The sequence below is a fragment of the Pristiophorus japonicus genome, chromosome 17 (genome assembly GCF_044704955.1).
Source record: "Pristiophorus japonicus isolate sPriJap1 chromosome 17, sPriJap1.hap1, whole genome shotgun sequence".
In the NCBI taxonomy this organism is placed as follows: Eukaryota; Metazoa; Chordata; class Chondrichthyes; family Pristiophoridae; genus Pristiophorus; species Pristiophorus japonicus.
Genome location: NC_091993.1, coordinates 71,601,431 through 71,618,183, shown reverse-complemented (window position 1 = coordinate 71,618,183; position 16,753 = coordinate 71,601,431). Strand labels below are relative to the sequence as shown.

Sequence of the window (16,753 nt, the reverse complement as noted above, 5' to 3'; positions counted from 1 at the left end):
TTTTGAAGAGCGAGTTACAGATTAAAAAAAAAAATTTGTTCACGGGATGTGGGTGTCGCTGGCAAGGCCAGCATTTTTTGCCCATCCCTAATTACCCTTGAGAAGGTGGTGGTGAGCCGCCTTCTTGAACCGCTGCAGTCCATCTGATGAAGGCACTCCCACAATGCTGTTCAGGAGGGAGTTCCAGGAATTTGACCCAGCGACGATGAAGGAACGGCGATATATTTCCAAGTCAGGATGATGTGTAACTTGGAGGGAACTTGGGAGTGGTGGCGTTCCCATGCGCCTGCTACCCTAGGCGGTAGAGGTCGGGGGTTTGGGAGGTGCTGCCGAAGAAGCCTTGGCGAGTTGCTGCAGTGCATCGTGTAGATGGTACTACTTGTAAGTACATCTTGTAGATGATTTTTACAACCCGTTTTGTGAAAAAAATACTTCTTGATTTCCCTCCTAAATGGCCGAGCTCTCATGTTAAGGTTATGCTCCCTTGTTCTCGATTTCCCCACCAAAGGAAATTGTTTCTTTTTATCTACCCTACCAAATCTTTTTAACATTCAAAATACTGTGTTCACTAAAAGGGCAGCTTATAATCCATATGGGGATGGAACCTGGGAGCTTAGTGTTATTAACACCTTGCTCTAACCAGCAGAATGATTGGCCATTGTAACCTGACCGTAGCACCAAATCTGCCAATGGCAGTTGTTGGTATGAAAAGAAAAAAGAAAAACTTGGATTTATATAGCGCCTTTCATGACCACCGGATGTCTCAAAGCGCTTTACAGCCAATTAAGTACTTTTGGAGTCTCGTCACTGTTGTAATGTGGGAAACCTGGTAGCCAATCTGCACATCTTTGGCTCGTTTGCCGTGAAGGAATTCCAAGTAGTGCGCTTGCTTTGGGAATCTTGTGTCTGGCATGCGGACAATGTGGCCTGCCCAGCGGAGCTGATCGAGTGTGGTCAGTGCTTCAATGCTGGGGATGTTGGCCTGGTCGAGAACTATTGGAGAGCCTCCCCTGAGGTGAATTATGTAAACAGGATAGAAAAAAAGTTCTGCCGATTCTAGATTCTAGCCATAGGTGGGCAGAGGAAACGTTACAAGCACACCCTCAAAGCCTCCCTGATAAAGTGCAACAGTCCCCACTGACACCTGGGAGTCCCTGGCCAGAGATCACCCTAAGTGGAGGAAGTGCATCCAGGAGGGTGCTGTTCCACCCTTTCCCTCAACGACTATCCGCTCCACCTGTGACAGGGACTGTGGCTCTCCTATTGGACTGTTTAGCCACCAAAGGATTCATTTTTAGAGTGGAAACAAGTCTTCCTCGATTCTGAGGGACTGCGTATGATTCTTAAAAAGGATTCTTACCAGAAAACGTACACAATCTATTTCATTCAACAGAACCCACAGTAAAATGCATGAAATAACGATCAGATCATTTACATTTAAACAGCTTGGTGATTATCATCTCGGTTACTCCGTCCTTCAAAGCTATTTGCTGCTTTTTTCATATAATTGCTTTGCACTCTTTCTCGAACAATAAAGGCTTTGTCCAACATGAGTGATCTACATATCTCCCCTTCACCTTTCTTCATTTAAAAGTGTTATCGACCTTTCACCCCATCCGGGGTCCCTTTAACAACATCTCCATCAACAATCGCCTTCATACCAAACCCCAAACTCTCGCACTTCTCGGCCTTCCTGAATAAGAATACAGACCCGCTCAGGGGATTAAATGTAGTATCTCCAAATTTGCGGATGACACTAAGTTGGCTGGCAGTGTGAGCTGCGAGGAGGATGCTATGAGGCTGCAGAGTGACTTGGATAGGTTAGGTGAGTGGGCAAATGCATGGCAGATGAAGTATAATGTGGATAAATGTGAGGTTATCCACTTTGGTGGTAAAAACAGAGACAGACTATTATCTGAATGGTGACAGATTAGGAAAAAGGAAGGTGCAACGAGACCTGGATGTCATGGTACATCAGTCATTGAAGGTTGGCATGCAGGTACAGCAGGCGGTTAAGAAAGCAAATGGCATGTTGGCCTTCATAGCGAGGGGATTTGAGTACAGGGGCAGGGAGGTGTTGCTACAGTTGTACAGGGCCTTGGTGAGGCCACACCTGGAGTATTGTGTACAATTTTGGTCTCCTAACTTGAGGAAGGACATTCTTGCTATTGAGGGAGTGCAGCGAAGATTCACCAGACTGATTCCCGGGATGGTGGGACTGACCTATCAAGAAAGACTGGATCAACTGGGCTTGTATTCACTGGAGTTCAGAAGAATGAGAGGGGACCTCATAGAAACGTTTAAAATTCTGATGGGTTTAGACAGGTTAGATGCAGGAAGAATGTTCCCAATGTTGGGGAAGTCCAGAACCAGGGGTCACAGTCTAAGGATAAGGGGTAAGCCATTTAGGACCGAGATGAGGAGAGACTTCTTCACCCAGAGAGTGGTGAGCCTGTGGAATTCTCTACCAGAGAAAGTGGTTGGGGCCGGTTCACTAAATATGTTCAAAAGGGAGTTGGATGAAGTCCTTACTACTCGGGGGATCAAGGTGTATGGCGAGAAAGCAGGAAGGGGGTACTGAAGTTTCATGTTCAGCCATAAACTCATTGAATGGTGGTGCAGGCTAGAAGGGCTGAATGGCCTGCTCCTGCACCTATTTTCTATGTTTCTATGTTTCTATGACCCATTAACAAGACATTACCTTGTTGCAATTCAATGCCTGGCATTGTAACATAATAATCTCAGGAGCACTAGCAGGTCTGGGCGTGTCAGATCTTAACACGGCCCTAAATAGGGAATAACACAGACTGCAGGCCCAAACGAGATAAATATATGGACCAAAAACTAGCCAGAGTTTAGTCGGGAGTCAGTACAACCTGACAGCGGGTCACCCTGCACTATCCTAATTTTGTCCCAATGTTTCAGACCTTTGAGTAAAGTGATGGGATGTTATTTCAGGTGGTGTAAAAAACTCACTGTGGCTGCGGTGTATTTTAAGATGTGGAATTGAACGTACAGACTTTAACGAGGCATTTCTTTATCAGGATTTGACACGATTTGCTGAAGATATTTGAAATCTCGCTTCGGGGTTAGATTCTCAACCATTTGGGACTTCCTTTACCAAAACCAGGTGAGCAGACCCGGGTAACGTGAGCATGTCTTGGGCTCCCGGCTACTCTGAGCATTTAACAAACACTGTTCAGCCATGAACTCATTGAATGGCGGTGCAGGCTCGAAGGGCCGAATGGCCTACTCCTGCACCTATTTTCTATGTTTCTACGGTGTTACTGGTACACATCTTGCTGCCAACTGGTGCGAATGTTCACACGGGTCTGGAAAGTACATCGGAATGTTTATTTCGCAGGATAATGAAACAGGACATCAGATGGGTGGGATTTTAAAACCAATGATTGGAGCCTGCAATCTTTTCTATATTCAGAAGTACTGTCTGGAAAGTTCACGGATGAACACACTCTTTTAATGGTGACACACCCGACAAGGGAACGGGTTTAAATTGGAATAACAGGTGCCACGTGTTACTGCAGATCGCTGAATGTGACAGACAGTTATAGGGGGCACTTGTAAAATATGGAATTTTAATGCCCTAAAAAAAAACAAAAAACCCCCCACAAAAATACAAAAAAAACAAAAAAAAGGGCCTTGGGAAATGTTTGGAGTGTCCCCCAGATCGGGGGGCACGATTTAATGTTTATGATTTAATGTCTATTGTTAACTCCAAAAGAGTTGTGACAGACAGTAAGAAAAATACTAATGCTGGAATTCTAAAATCAGATCAAAATGCAGGGCAGATGTGTCAGCGAATATCAAGGGGAAACCGATTAACTTTTGGGGTTGATGTATCAGCAATTTAATTTTAAATTCATATTGTACACCAGCTAATTTCTTATAAGTTCATATTAATTGACGAGGTAGGTTGAGTGTATTCAGTTATTGATGTTATATTGTGCCACACATATTTACAAACAAGTTAGTGTTCGAAATTAAATTAAAAATAAACAACAACTTGTATTTATATAGTGCCTGTGAAATGTCCCAAGGCACTTCACAGGAGTATTATGTGATAAAAATGTAACACCAAGCCCCATAAGTAGAAATTAGCACAGGCTTGGTCAAAGACGTATGTTTTAAGGAGCATCGTTCTGCTCAGGAGGGCAGAGTTTGAGGAGCGCAGACATCTGGGGGGGGGGGGGCAGGGGGAGGGGGCTGTGGGGCTGGAGGAGATTACAGAGATAGTGAGGGGTGAGGCCATGGAGGGATTTGAAAATAAGGTTGAGATTTTTGAAATCGAGGCATTGCTTAACTGGTAGCTAATACAGGTCAGCAAGCACAGGGGTGATGGGTGAGCGGGACTTGGTGCGAGTTAGGACACGGGCAATCGAGTTTTGGATCACCTCTAGTTCTGATAGAATGTGGGAGGCCAGCCAGGAGTGTATTGGAATAGTCAAGTTCTAGAGGCAACAAAGGCATGGATGAGGGCTTCAGCAGCAGAGGAGCTGAGGCAGGGGCGGAGACTGGCGATGTTATGGAGGTGGAAATAGGCGGTTTTAGTTATGCTATAGAGAAACACACAACGGACTTCTTGTGTTAACTCAGCAAAGTTAACATGTCCGAGGCGTTTCACCCTGCTGGTTTCTAAGTTCAATTTCCCTATCAAAAGATGGGTTCCAAAAAAATAATCCTAAATCAAAAGAAAACGTAGGTAAATCTCTAATCTCTGGAATTCCTTGCCTAAACCTCTCCGCTTTTAAGATGCTTCTTAAAACCGATCTCTTTGGCCAAGTTTTTAGTCACCTGATGTGGCTCAGTGTCAAATTGTGTCTAATAAACGCTCCTGTGAAGCGCATTGGGACGTTTTATTACGTTAAAAGCGCTATATAAATGCAAGTTGTTATTGTAAACCCCTTCCAGCAATGGATCATCCAGTAATTAAGGTGATTTTTTTCCACCAGAGTTCGATTAATAATTCTTTGGTTTAATGCATTTCCTTCTGGGTCTTATTCCGCGAAATAAAGGGTATTTGAAGTGATAAAGACATCGATAAAATTTTGCTAATATTCATAGACTTGACTTTTCTTTGCAAAAGAGAAAGGATTAATTGCAGTAATGTTTGGCCTCACAAACCTATTACCAACAAAATAAATGTTTTATTCCCACATTGCTTTCAGATATCTCTTTAGAAACCCAGAGCTCTCCGCTCCTGCTGCACAATTTTTTTTTTTGAAATTCGTAGCCAATCGTTCCAATTCTTTGTCAAATCACAAACGCCAGAGGTCACCTTGGGGCCCATTCAAGGATCACTCTGCGCCAATGCTCTTAGCCAAAAGGCCTAGAGCCACTGCACCGTTCCTGGAAGTACTGCAATACCAGGTTCGTGCCATGGAGGTGGATGGGTCAGGTCCCCCACACACCTCCGTGGAGGTGGATGGGTCAAGCCACCCCACCCACCTCCTATTTCCAAAAAAGCAAGCATATACCTTCCTGATCCAGGGAGAACCACCTTGGGGTTATGGTGGTTACTCCCCTGTCAGGTCAGTTACGCATGACCTTAGCCAAAAGGCCGAGAAGCACAAATGCAGCTCGGCAAGGTGTCATCGTGCTAATGACAGACAGAGTGAGTTGCTGTTCAATAAATTACAGGGGATCCAACCTTCATAAGGTCAGCGTAATAACATTTATAAACTGGGAAAGTGTCACATGATCAAACATCACTTGATCAAACATGCAGGAATATAACAACCAGAGTTATAGATTCATAAAGCACAGGAGGAGGCCATTCTTCGAAAGAGTGATCCAATCAGTCCCACTCCCCCTGCTCTTTCCCCATATCCCCTTCAAGTATTTATCCAACTCCCTTTTGAAAGCCACAATTGAATCTGCTTCCACTGCCCTTTCAGGCAGTGCGTTCCAGATCGTAACAACTCGCTGCGTAAAAACATTCTCATCTCCCCCCTTGGATTTTTTGACGCTGGGAGCCTTTAGAGCACGCTCAGTGCCCCCCAGGCTTTGACAAGTCAAAGTTCAGTCAGGTTCCCTACCCCCCATCACTTGTGACACCTGCTGGAAAGCAAGCGTGTCCCCTGTTGGGTGAGGACAGGATTGGACTAGCTTGTGATGTTCTTGTAGTTGAATTGCCCGGCGACATTCACTGACTGGGACCAGGGATGTATAGGCGCTCAGATGAGGTATATGGAACCATATCCCATCAGGGGTTAGCACCAGTAGCGGCAAATCGAAAATAAAGTGCTTGAACTGTGCAGCGTGTCTATAATGTGGAAACGGTTAGTCATGGGCTGACTGATGAGCGAACTGGAACAGGATGTTGGCCTGGAACATGAGTAATGTGCACTCTACTGTATTCCAGCTTTGAGATGTGCTGACTGGAAGCACACTGAGGATCCTGTCAGACAGCTGGGAGTAATAACTCGAGCCACGATGGACAACAAGGTCCCCTATCTCTTTGATGAGTTCCTGCAGGGAAAGACATGCAGGGAGACGCTGAGCCGATTCGCCGAGCTTTGCCAACACTTGCACCTGGATCCCACCGACTATCGCAGCTTCTACCACAAGCTCAAAGGCAGCCTCAACTACTGGAAGGCCAAAGCCCTGTGGGTTAAGCTGGATAAACGAGCGTCGCTTAAAGATTATAAACAAGGCCAGGCTTGTGCGGGTACAAAGGCAAGTGTCATCCTGTGTGTTAAGTGCAGACTGCAAAATGCATGTTGTTCAGGCACATTGCAATCATTCTGACTCAGCCTTTGAATTTAATCTCCTGTTAAAAGGATCAGTGCCACCGGTTCCTCCACTCTGTTTCCCCAAGGTGCAGCACTCTCTGGGGTTCCCGTCAGTGTCACAGTGCACTTACAGACTCTGGCTACCAGGGGGCTCTATGGATTACATTTTCCCTTGCACAATTTAGTTTTCCTTTTACATTTTCTCTCTTACATTTTATTTTTGTTCTTTTAAAAGTTGATAATTCATTTCACCCCCTGCTCTCCCTTTTCGCCAGGCCCCCTCATGCAGCCGTCTTCCCTCTCCTCAGTCCTTCCCTCTCCCCAGTCCTTCCCTCGCCCTACCGTCAGGCCTCCTCATTCCCTTACGGCCTCGCCGCTCAGCAGTCGCCCCGTCTTGATTTCTTCTCTACGTTCTGGTTCCAGCCCGCCATCACTCTCATCTCTTGCCTTTCATGAGCTTATCGTGGATGATATCATGGCCCTGACGGAAACTTGGCTGAGGGGTGATGACACTTTAACTGAAGCCTCCCCGCACGGCTACACCTTCCACCACTTGCCCCGCCCAGACCGCCGTGGTGGCAGTGTGGCTCTCAGCACCAAATCACACCTTGGCCTATCCCCCTACTCCTCCAGCACTTTCTCCTCCTTTCACCAACTCACCTCATTTAAAATTCTCATTCTCTGCCACTCGCCCAAATGCCACAAAAATGTTATTACCGAGACATCCTCACTGCCTTCCTCCCTCAGCCTCTGCACCGAGCGATTTCTCATCCTCGGTGATTTCAACCTCCATCTCAATTCATCATGCTCTCTCTCCTCTGAGTTCACTATCCTCCCTCCATGTGAATTCCTCAACCCATATTCAAGGCCACCCCTCGACCTTACCATCTCACATGATCATTCTGGGATGCAAAGATAAACCCTGGCTTCTATTCTCTATGCTAGCCGTCTTCTTAAACCACTCTCCCCTGTCTCCACCACACTCACCTCCAACAACGTGTGAGGAGCTCATGGATTCTGCCTCTGCCCCTTCCCTTCCTTCCCCTAGCCCACCGGGCCAAACTTCCTCTGAGCTTCCCCGCTGCCCTGGTCCTGAACTCGCATCCTTCTCCAGTTTCTCTCCGATTTCTCCTGGTGACCTCTCCATGCTCATCCTGTCCATGAGACCCACTGCCTGCTCCCTTGACCCTATTCCCACTAAACTGCTGACCACCCAACTTCCTTTTCTGGTTCCCATACTAGCCGACATTGTTAACGGTTCTCTCGCCTCGGGTACTGTCCCCCTCGCCTTCAAATCTACCGTCATCACCACTCTCAAAAAAAAACTAACCCTTGACCCCCCCCCCCCCCGCCCCCTTCCTTGCAAACTACCGCCCCATCTCCAACCTCCCTTTCATCTCCAAAGTCCTTGAATGAGTTGTTGCCTCCTAAATCCGTGACCATATTTCCCTCAACTCCATGTTTGAATCCCTTTAATCAGGTTTCTGCCCCTGCCACAGACCCGAAACGGCTCTCATCAAAGTCACAAATTACATCCTTTGTGACTGTGACATGGTAAACCATCCCTCCTTGTCCTTCTCAACCTGTCTGCAGCCTTTGACATGGTTGACCACTCCATCCTCCTCCAATGCCTCTCCACCATCGTCCAGCTGGGTGGGACTGTGCTCGCCTGATTCCATTCTTATCTAGCCAGAGAATCACGTGCAGTAGTTTCTCTTCCTGCATCGTTACCTCTGGTGTCCCCCAAGGATCTATCCTTGGCTCCCTCCTATTTCTCATCTACATGCTGCCCTTTGGTGACATTAACTGAAAACACAGCATCAGTTTCCACATATACGCTGATGACCTCACCATCACTTCTTTTGACCCCTCCATGGTCTCTAAATTGCCAGACTGCTTGTCCAACATCCAGTATTGAATGAGTAGAAATTTTCTCCAATTAACTGGTTTCGGTCCCCGCCACAAACTGCGTTCCCTAGCCAATAACTCCATCCCTCTCCCTAACATTTGTCTGAGTTGAACCAGATTGTTTGCAACCTTGCCGTCATATTTGACCCTGAAATGAGCTTCCGACCACATATCCGCAGCATAACTAAGACCGCCTATTTCCACCTCCGTAACATCGCCCACCTCCGCCCCTGCCTTAGCTCATCTGCTGCTGAAGCCCTCACCATGCCAGTGTTACCTCTAGACTTGACTATTCAAACGCACTCATTCATGGCTGGCCTCCCACATTCTACACTTCGTAAACTAGAGATCCAAAACTTGGCTGCCCATGTCCTAAGTCGCACCAAGTCCCACTCACCCATCATCCCTGTGCTTGCTGACCTGTATTAACTCCTGGTTAAGCAACGCCTCGATTTTAAAAAATCTCATCCATATTTTCATATCTCTCCATGGCCTCGCCCCTCCCTATCTCTGTAATCTCCTCCAGCCCCACAACCCCCCCCCCCCCCCCCACTCCCCACCCCCCCGAGATGTCCGCGCTCCTCTAACTCTGCCCTCTTGAGCATCCCTGATTATAATCACTCAACCATTGGTAGCCGAGTTTTCAGCTACCTGGGCCCTAAGCTCTGGAGCTCCCTGCCTAAACCTCTCCGCCCCTCTACCCCTTTTTTCTCCTTTAAGACGCTGCTTAAAACTTACCTCTTTGACTGAGCTTTTGGTCATTTGCCCTAATTTCTCCTTATGTGGCTTGTTATCAAATTTTTGTCTTATAATACTCTAGTGAAGCGCCTTAGGATGTTTTACCACATTGAAGGGGCTATATAAATACAAGTTGTCGTTGTCTCCTGCCTGCGGCCCTCACTATCTCTGCCCTCACTATCCGCTATTTCTATGACCGTTTGATTTTCCAACAAAGACGCTACCAACATTTTCACTGCCTATGATGATGATGATTACATCCCCCTGAGATGTTAACGGTTTGCCCGCGAACTTTGCAGAGAGAAGCAGAGCTCCCTCTTCATTCGATAACTTATCCTGAAGGATTCATTTCTCTTCCCATTTCCTGAGCTATTTAATACAATAATACTATCGGCAGGCTCGCTTCCTCCTTAATTGCAATGAGTATCGAAGCCAGAATTAGTTTTGACTGCAATCTGACCTTAAAAAATCTCAATTCGGCCTGATCAATCGCTCTAAGATTATAGAGTCTGATACGAGAAAATCGTGGGTGGTAATTTAGACATTTAAAGTATAAATATTGACAACTAATTTTCTCCATACTCGGTTATGATGGGAGAGGTTAGTTAGGCCTTGGGTCGGCTTGACTTGAGTTGGGTCAGGTAGGGTTGGATGCAGTTGTGTTGGGTTGGGTCGGGTCAGGTCGAATGGGCTAGGACTAATGTCATGTGTCATCACAATGACAAATATTTCCTTCATTCTAAGTTTACGTTACTTTGTTTCCCAATGTGCATTACGAAACTTCTCAGGCCATTTATTAGTAGTAATAATAAATTAGTAGTACTATGACAATTTATGTTTATGTGACCTCCATTACACAAACTAAAACACGAGCCCAGGGGAGGGGCTGTTAATAGCGAGGACCAAAAACCCTTCAGAAAAACGTAAAACTTTTTTTAATCTATTCATTCTCAGGACATGGGCATCGCTGGCAACGCTGGCATTTAGTGCCTGTTAGCCTGAGAAGGTGGCAGTGCGCCGCCTTCTGAAGCCGCTGCAGTCCGCTTTGTATTCTTTGTAGTGACTGGATAACTGAGCGGATGGCTAGGTCACTTCAAGGTGTGGGAGCTCGGCCCAGAGATATGGTTCCAACCGTGTCGGGTTGAATCTTTGACCTGCGTTCCCGTTGAGCGAGTATCGCTGGGTTTTCCTAAGGTTAACAAGGGGTTCTTGCTTATATACAAGGGTAGCTTTTCCCTTGAGGTACTTCACCCATCGTAGACACATATCAGAAATATTACCAACTATCTGCCACATGCGGGTAGGATGGGTCAGGTAGGTTAGGGCTTGGGTCGGCTTGGCTTGAGTTGGGTCAGCTAGGGTTGGGTGCAGTCGCATTGGGCCAGGTTGGGACAGATCAGGTTGAATGGTTTGGCCTAATGTCGTGTGTCGTCACAAAGATAACATAAGAGAAAGGGAGCAGGAGTAAGCCACATGGCACCTCGAGCCTGCTCCACCATTCAATAAGATCATGGCTGATCTTCTACCTGAACTCCACTTTCCCGCCCGATCCCCATATCCCCCACTATCACGGGAAACAAGCCAAAGGTAGGCACTGGAAATGTTACAAGGACACCCTCAAAGACTCCCTGATGAAGTGCAACATCCCCACTGACACCTGGGAGTCCCTGGCCAAAGACCGCCCAAAGTAGAGAGAGCACATCCGGGAGGGCGCTGAGCACTGCCGAGAGCATGCAGAAATCAAGCGCAGGCAGCAAAAAGAATGTGCGGCAAACCTGTCCCACCCTCCCTTACCCTCAACGACTATCTGTCTCACCTGTGATAGGTTCTCATATTGGACTGTTCAGCCACCTAAGGACTCATTTTAAGAGTGGAAGCAAGCCTTCCTCGATTCCGAGGGACTGCCTGTGATGATGACTATGAGTGCAGAAATGCTACAGCAGGCTCCGTTGAATAACCTTGCACTGTCCTCCCACAGATTATCATTCCAATCTCGAGTTCACCCACACTGTCCGGACACAGCAGCAGACGCAGCTCTGCTGATCCAGTCGAGCCATAACCTTGCCCTCTGTGAAATGAAGGTGCTCTTTCCTGAATCCTGTGCGTAATCTTCCTCTTGTGTTACAGTGGCGGCTCATGTTCCAGCTCTCAGTGCTAGTCCTCGTCATTCACCTTCACTCACTGTTTCTATAATGGAGGGTGGTTGGGAGAGAGAGGAGGCATAAAAACACTTTGGTGGAGAGTTCTGACTTGCTGCCGGGATGTAACACTGTTGGCTGTGGATCAGCCGCTCGCTGTGGACACCCGATAGTGACATTGCCCGTTATAGAAACTGCACCATTTCCTTTCCAATGCTTGGCAAGTCCCACTGCAGAAACTCGAGCACATAACCTAGGCTGACAATGGAAATAAATACTGTGCAACTTCTATCATGGCTGATCTGCAGTTCCAATTTTACCCCATCAATATTTTGAACACAATTTCCTCTGTTCAGTCTGTCTTGTTGCATCGTACAGTACTCGATTCCATTGAGGCCATTTTGGCCTTTCGGTGGATTTTTGACCTTGGAGTTGTTGTTGTTGCAGTGTTTGGTTCTCGGAGCTGGTCCCTGTGGTCTCCGTGCCGCCATCGAGCTTGCGTTTCTCGGAGCCAAAGTCCTTGTTGTGGAGAAGAGGGACCGTTTCTCACGGAACAATGTTCTCCACCTCTGGCCGTTCACCATCCACGACCTGCGAGCTCTCGGGGCCAAGAAATTCTATGGAAAATTCTGTTCGGGTTCACTCGACCATATCAGTAAGTTCACAGAGATTGCGTGCGAGTGTAAGCACGTGTGAGTGAGCGTAGAGCGTGTGTGTGGGAGTGAGTGTGTATACAAATATGTCTTGTGTGAAATGTAAAACAAAAGGACAAATCTTGCCTTTATATAGTGCCTTTCATGACCTCAGGACGTCCCATATCTTCGATCTTGCATAGTTTTACAGCATCAATACAAAGCTAACAGGACACTTTCTGTATTTGTCACACTGCAAAGGTATTTTGTTCCATAACGTATCAGAATTCCTGTAGAATTGGGAACCGGTCACATGCATTCCGTGGAAAGTTGCAGTCATTAACCCATCTTCTATATGATTGAAAATCTCACAGTGATTGATTCTGACAGGTATGGTGGCTGCTCCTAACCAGTTCTCCGTTCCTTATTTCGTCGCTGCAGGCATCCGGCAACTGCAGCTAATTCTGCTGAAGGTGGCCCTCATCCTGGGTGTCGAAGTCCATGTAAATGTGGAATATAAAGGATTCATAGAGCCTCCGCAGGACCAGAAGGAGAAAGGTAAGGACCTGGCCTCTAACTGAGCTCACTCCATTCCTCAGGTAATGCAGGATTGTGTTCTGAGGGGTTGGGGTGGCTAGAATTACTGCAAGATGCTACCCAATGACAGTGGAGCTTGTTCATATGGACGGTGAGGGGGGTGCTAGGGGGTGAATAACCCACATATTTAGAGAATAACCCATCGGGGGAAAAAAAACCTTTGTGGGAAAAACCCTTACATAGGGTAATAATCCATATATGGGAGGTAATCTGTGTACATTGGCTGCTGTATAACACACTCTCCCTGTGTTCACTGTCAGCACTGGATCCTGTATGACCCACAGCCTTGTGTTCACTGTCAGCACTGGATCCTGTATAACCCACACCCCATGTGTTCACCGTGCAATGGATCTTGTATAACCCACAGCCTTGTATTCACTGTCAGTCCTGGATCCTATATAACCCACAGCCTTGTGTTCACTGTCAGCACTGAATCCTGTATAACCCACAGCTTTGTGTTCACTGTCAGCCCTAGATCCTATATAACCCACAGCCTTGTGTTCCCTGTGAACTGGATCCTGTATAACCCACAGCCTTGCATTCATTGTGCACTAGATCTTGTATAACCCACAGCCTTGTGTTCACTGTCAGCACTGGATCCTGTATAACCCACAGCATTGTTTTCACTGTGCACTAGATCTTGTATAACCCACATTGTGTTCACTGTCAGCACTGAATCCTGTATAACCCAAAGCCTTGTGTTCACTGTCAGCACTGGATCATGTATAACCCACAGCTTTGTGTTTACCGTGCACAGGATCCTGTATAACCCACAGCCTTGTGTTCCCTATGTACTAGATCCTGTATAACCCACAGCCTTGCATTCACTGTGCACTAGATCTTGTATAACCCACAGCCTTGTGTTCACTGTCAGCACTGAATCCTGTATAACCCACAGCATTGTTTTCACTGTGCACTAGATCTTGTATAACCCACATTGTGTTCACCGTCAGCACTGAATCCTGTATAACCCAAAGCCTTGTGTTCACTGTCAGCACAGGATCCTGTATAACCCACAGCCTTGTGTTCCCTATGTACTAGATCCTGTATAACCCACAGCCTTGTGTTCACTGTCACCACTGGATCCTGTATAACCCACACCCTTGTATTCACTGTCAGCACTGGATTCTATATAACTCTGGATCCTGTATAACCCACAGCCTTGTGTTCACTGTGCACTGGATCTTGTATAACCCACAGCCTTCTGTTCACTGTCAGCACTGGATCCTGTATAACCCACAGCCCTGTGTTCCCTGTGCACTGGATCCTATATAACCCACAGCCTTGTGTTCACTGTCAGCACTGGATCCTGTATAACCCACAGCCTTGTGTTCACTGTCAGCATTGGATCCTGTATAACCCACAGCCCTGTGTTCACTGTCAGCACTGGATCCTGTATAACCCACAGCCTTGTTTCACTGTCAGCACTGGATCCTGTATAACCCACAGCCTTGTGTTCACTGTCAGCACTGGATCCTGTATAACCCACAGCCTTGTGTTCACTGTCAGCACTGGATCCTGTATAACCCACAGCCCATGTGTTCACTGTCAGCACTGGATCCTGTATAACCCACAGCCTTGTGTTCCCTGTGCGCTGGATCCTGTATAACCCACAGCCTTGTGTTCACTGTCAGCACTGGATCCTGTATAACCCACAGCCTTGTGTTCACTGTCAGCACTGGATCCTGTATAACCCACAGCCTTGTATTCACTGTCAGCACTGGATCATGTATAACCGACAGCCCATGTGTTCACTGTCAGCACTGGATCCTGTATAACCCACAGCCCATGTGTTCACTGTCAGCACTGGATCCTGCATAACCCACAGCCTTGTGTTCCCTGTGCACTGGATCCTGTATAACCCACAGCCTTGTGTTCCCTGTGCACTGGATCCTGTATAACCCACAGCCTTGTTTCACTGTCAGCACTAGATCCCGTATAATGCACAGCCTTGTGTCCCCTGTGCACTGGATCCTGTATAACCCACAGCCTTGTGTTCACTGTCAGCACTGGATCCTGTATCACCCACAGCCTTGTGTTCACTGTCAGCACTGGATCCTGTATAACCCACAGCCTTGTGTTCACTGTCAGCACTGGATCCTGTATAACCCACAGCCTTGTATTCACTGTCAGCACTGGATCATGTATAACCGACAGCCCATGTGTTCACTGTCAGCACTGGATCCTGTATAACCCACAGCCCATGTGTTCACTGTCAGCACTGGATCCTGCATAACCCACAGCCTTGCGTTCCCTGTGCACTGGATCCTGTATAACCCACAGCCTTGTGTTCCCTGTGCACTGGATCCTGTATAACCCACAGCCTTGTGTTCACTGTCAGCACTGGATCCTGTATAACCCACAGCCTTGTGTTCCCTGTGCGCTGGATCCTGTATAACCCACAGCCTTGTGTTCACTGTGCACTGGATCCTGTATAACCCACAGCCTTGTGTTCCCTGTGCACTGGATCCTGTATAACCCACAGCATTGTGTTCACTGTGCACTGGATCCTGCATAACCCACAGCCGTGTGTTCACTGTCAGCACTGGATCCTGTATAACCCGCAGCCCATGTGTTCACCGTGCACTGGATCCTGTATAACCCACAGCATTGTGTTCACTGTGCACTGGATCCTGTATAACCCACAGCCTTGTGTTCACTGTGCACTGGATCCTGTATAACCCACAGCCTTGTGTTCACTGTGCACTAGATCTTGTATAACCCACAGCCTTGTGTTCACTGTGCACTGGATCCTGTATAACCCACAGCCTTGTGTTCACTGTGCACTAGATCTTGTATAACCCACAGCCGTGTGTTCACTGTCAGCACTGGATCCTGTATAATCCGCAGCCCATGTGTTCACCGTGCACTGGATCCTGTATAACCCACAGCATTGTGTTCACTGTGCACTGGATCCTGTATAACCCATAGCCTTGTGTTCACTGTGCACTGGATCCTGTATAACCCACAGCCTTATGTTCACTGTGCACTAGATCTTGTATAACCCACAGCCTTGTGTTCACTGTGCACTGGATCCTGTATAACCCACAGCCTTGTGTTCACTGTGCACTAGATCTTGTATAACCCACAGCCTTGTGTTCACTGTCAGCACTGGATCCTGTATAACCCACAGCCCATGTGTTCACCGTGCACTGGATCCTGCATAACCCACAGACCATGTGTTCCCTGTGCACTGGATCCTGTATAACCCACAGCCTTATGTTCACTGTGCACTAGATCTTGTATAACCCACAGCCTTGTGTTCACTGTGCACTGGATCCTGTATAACCCACAGCCTTGTGTTCACTGTGCACTAGATCTTGTATAACCCACAGCCTTGTGTTCACTGTCAGCACTGGATCCTGTATAACCCACAGCCCATGTGTTCACCGTGCACTGGATCCTGTATAACCCACAGCCTTATGTTCACTGTGCACTAGATCTTGTATAACCCACAGCCTTGTGTTCACTGTGCACTGGATCCTGTATAACCCACGGCCTTGTGTTCACTGTGTACTGGATCCTGTATAACCCACAGCAATGTGTTCACTGTCAGCACTGGATCCTGTATAACCCATAGCCCATGTGTGCACCGTGCACTGGATCCTGTATAACCCACAGCCCATGCGTTCTCCGTGCACTGGATCCTGTATAACCCACAGACCATGTGTGCCCTTTGCACAGTGGTCCTGCTGTAATTCTCTGTCTCTGTTTTGCAGTGATCGGATGGCGAGCTGATCTTCTCCCGGCTGGTCACCCAGTGTCCGAGTATGAGTTTGACGTGTTTGTCTCTGCTGGTGGAGGCAGATACGTCCCCGAAGGTAAGAGATAATATGCGGGAACATGAGTCAGAATGTGTAATAGGATTTGTCATTTTACTTCATAATTAAAAAAAAAGTTTAGTTTAATACAAAATGATACATCTCGTACACATTAGCTGTTTATCACACTTTAAATATCCGCTAAAACTTGAATGCCAGACTTTGAA

The 16,753-nt window shown here is 47.2% G+C and overlaps 1 protein-coding gene and 1 pseudogene across 8 annotated transcripts in view; one reads left to right on the top strand and one right to left on the bottom strand.

The window, feature by feature from the left end:
* The window catches only part of LOC139227785 (F-actin-monooxygenase MICAL3-like), a 194,889-nt gene that overhangs the window by 92,615 nt on the left and 85,521 nt on the right, over positions 1-16,753 (top strand). For all 8 annotated transcript variants that reach the window (XM_070858828.1, XM_070858829.1, XM_070858830.1 and 5 more), the window contains 5 exons: positions 3,045-3,130; positions 6,383-6,696; positions 11,984-12,191; positions 12,610-12,726; positions 16,485-16,586. In XM_070858828.1, the coding sequence (XP_070714929.1) occupies positions 6,454-6,696; positions 11,984-12,191; positions 12,610-12,726; positions 16,485-16,586 (670 nt within the window). In that variant the 5' untranslated portion in view covers positions 3,045-3,130; positions 6,383-6,453. The remainder of the gene's footprint in view (positions 1-3,044; positions 3,131-6,382; positions 6,697-11,983; positions 12,192-12,609; positions 12,727-16,484; positions 16,587-16,753) is intronic.
* On the bottom strand, positions 5,352-5,590 carry LOC139228393 (U2 spliceosomal RNA; annotated as a pseudogene).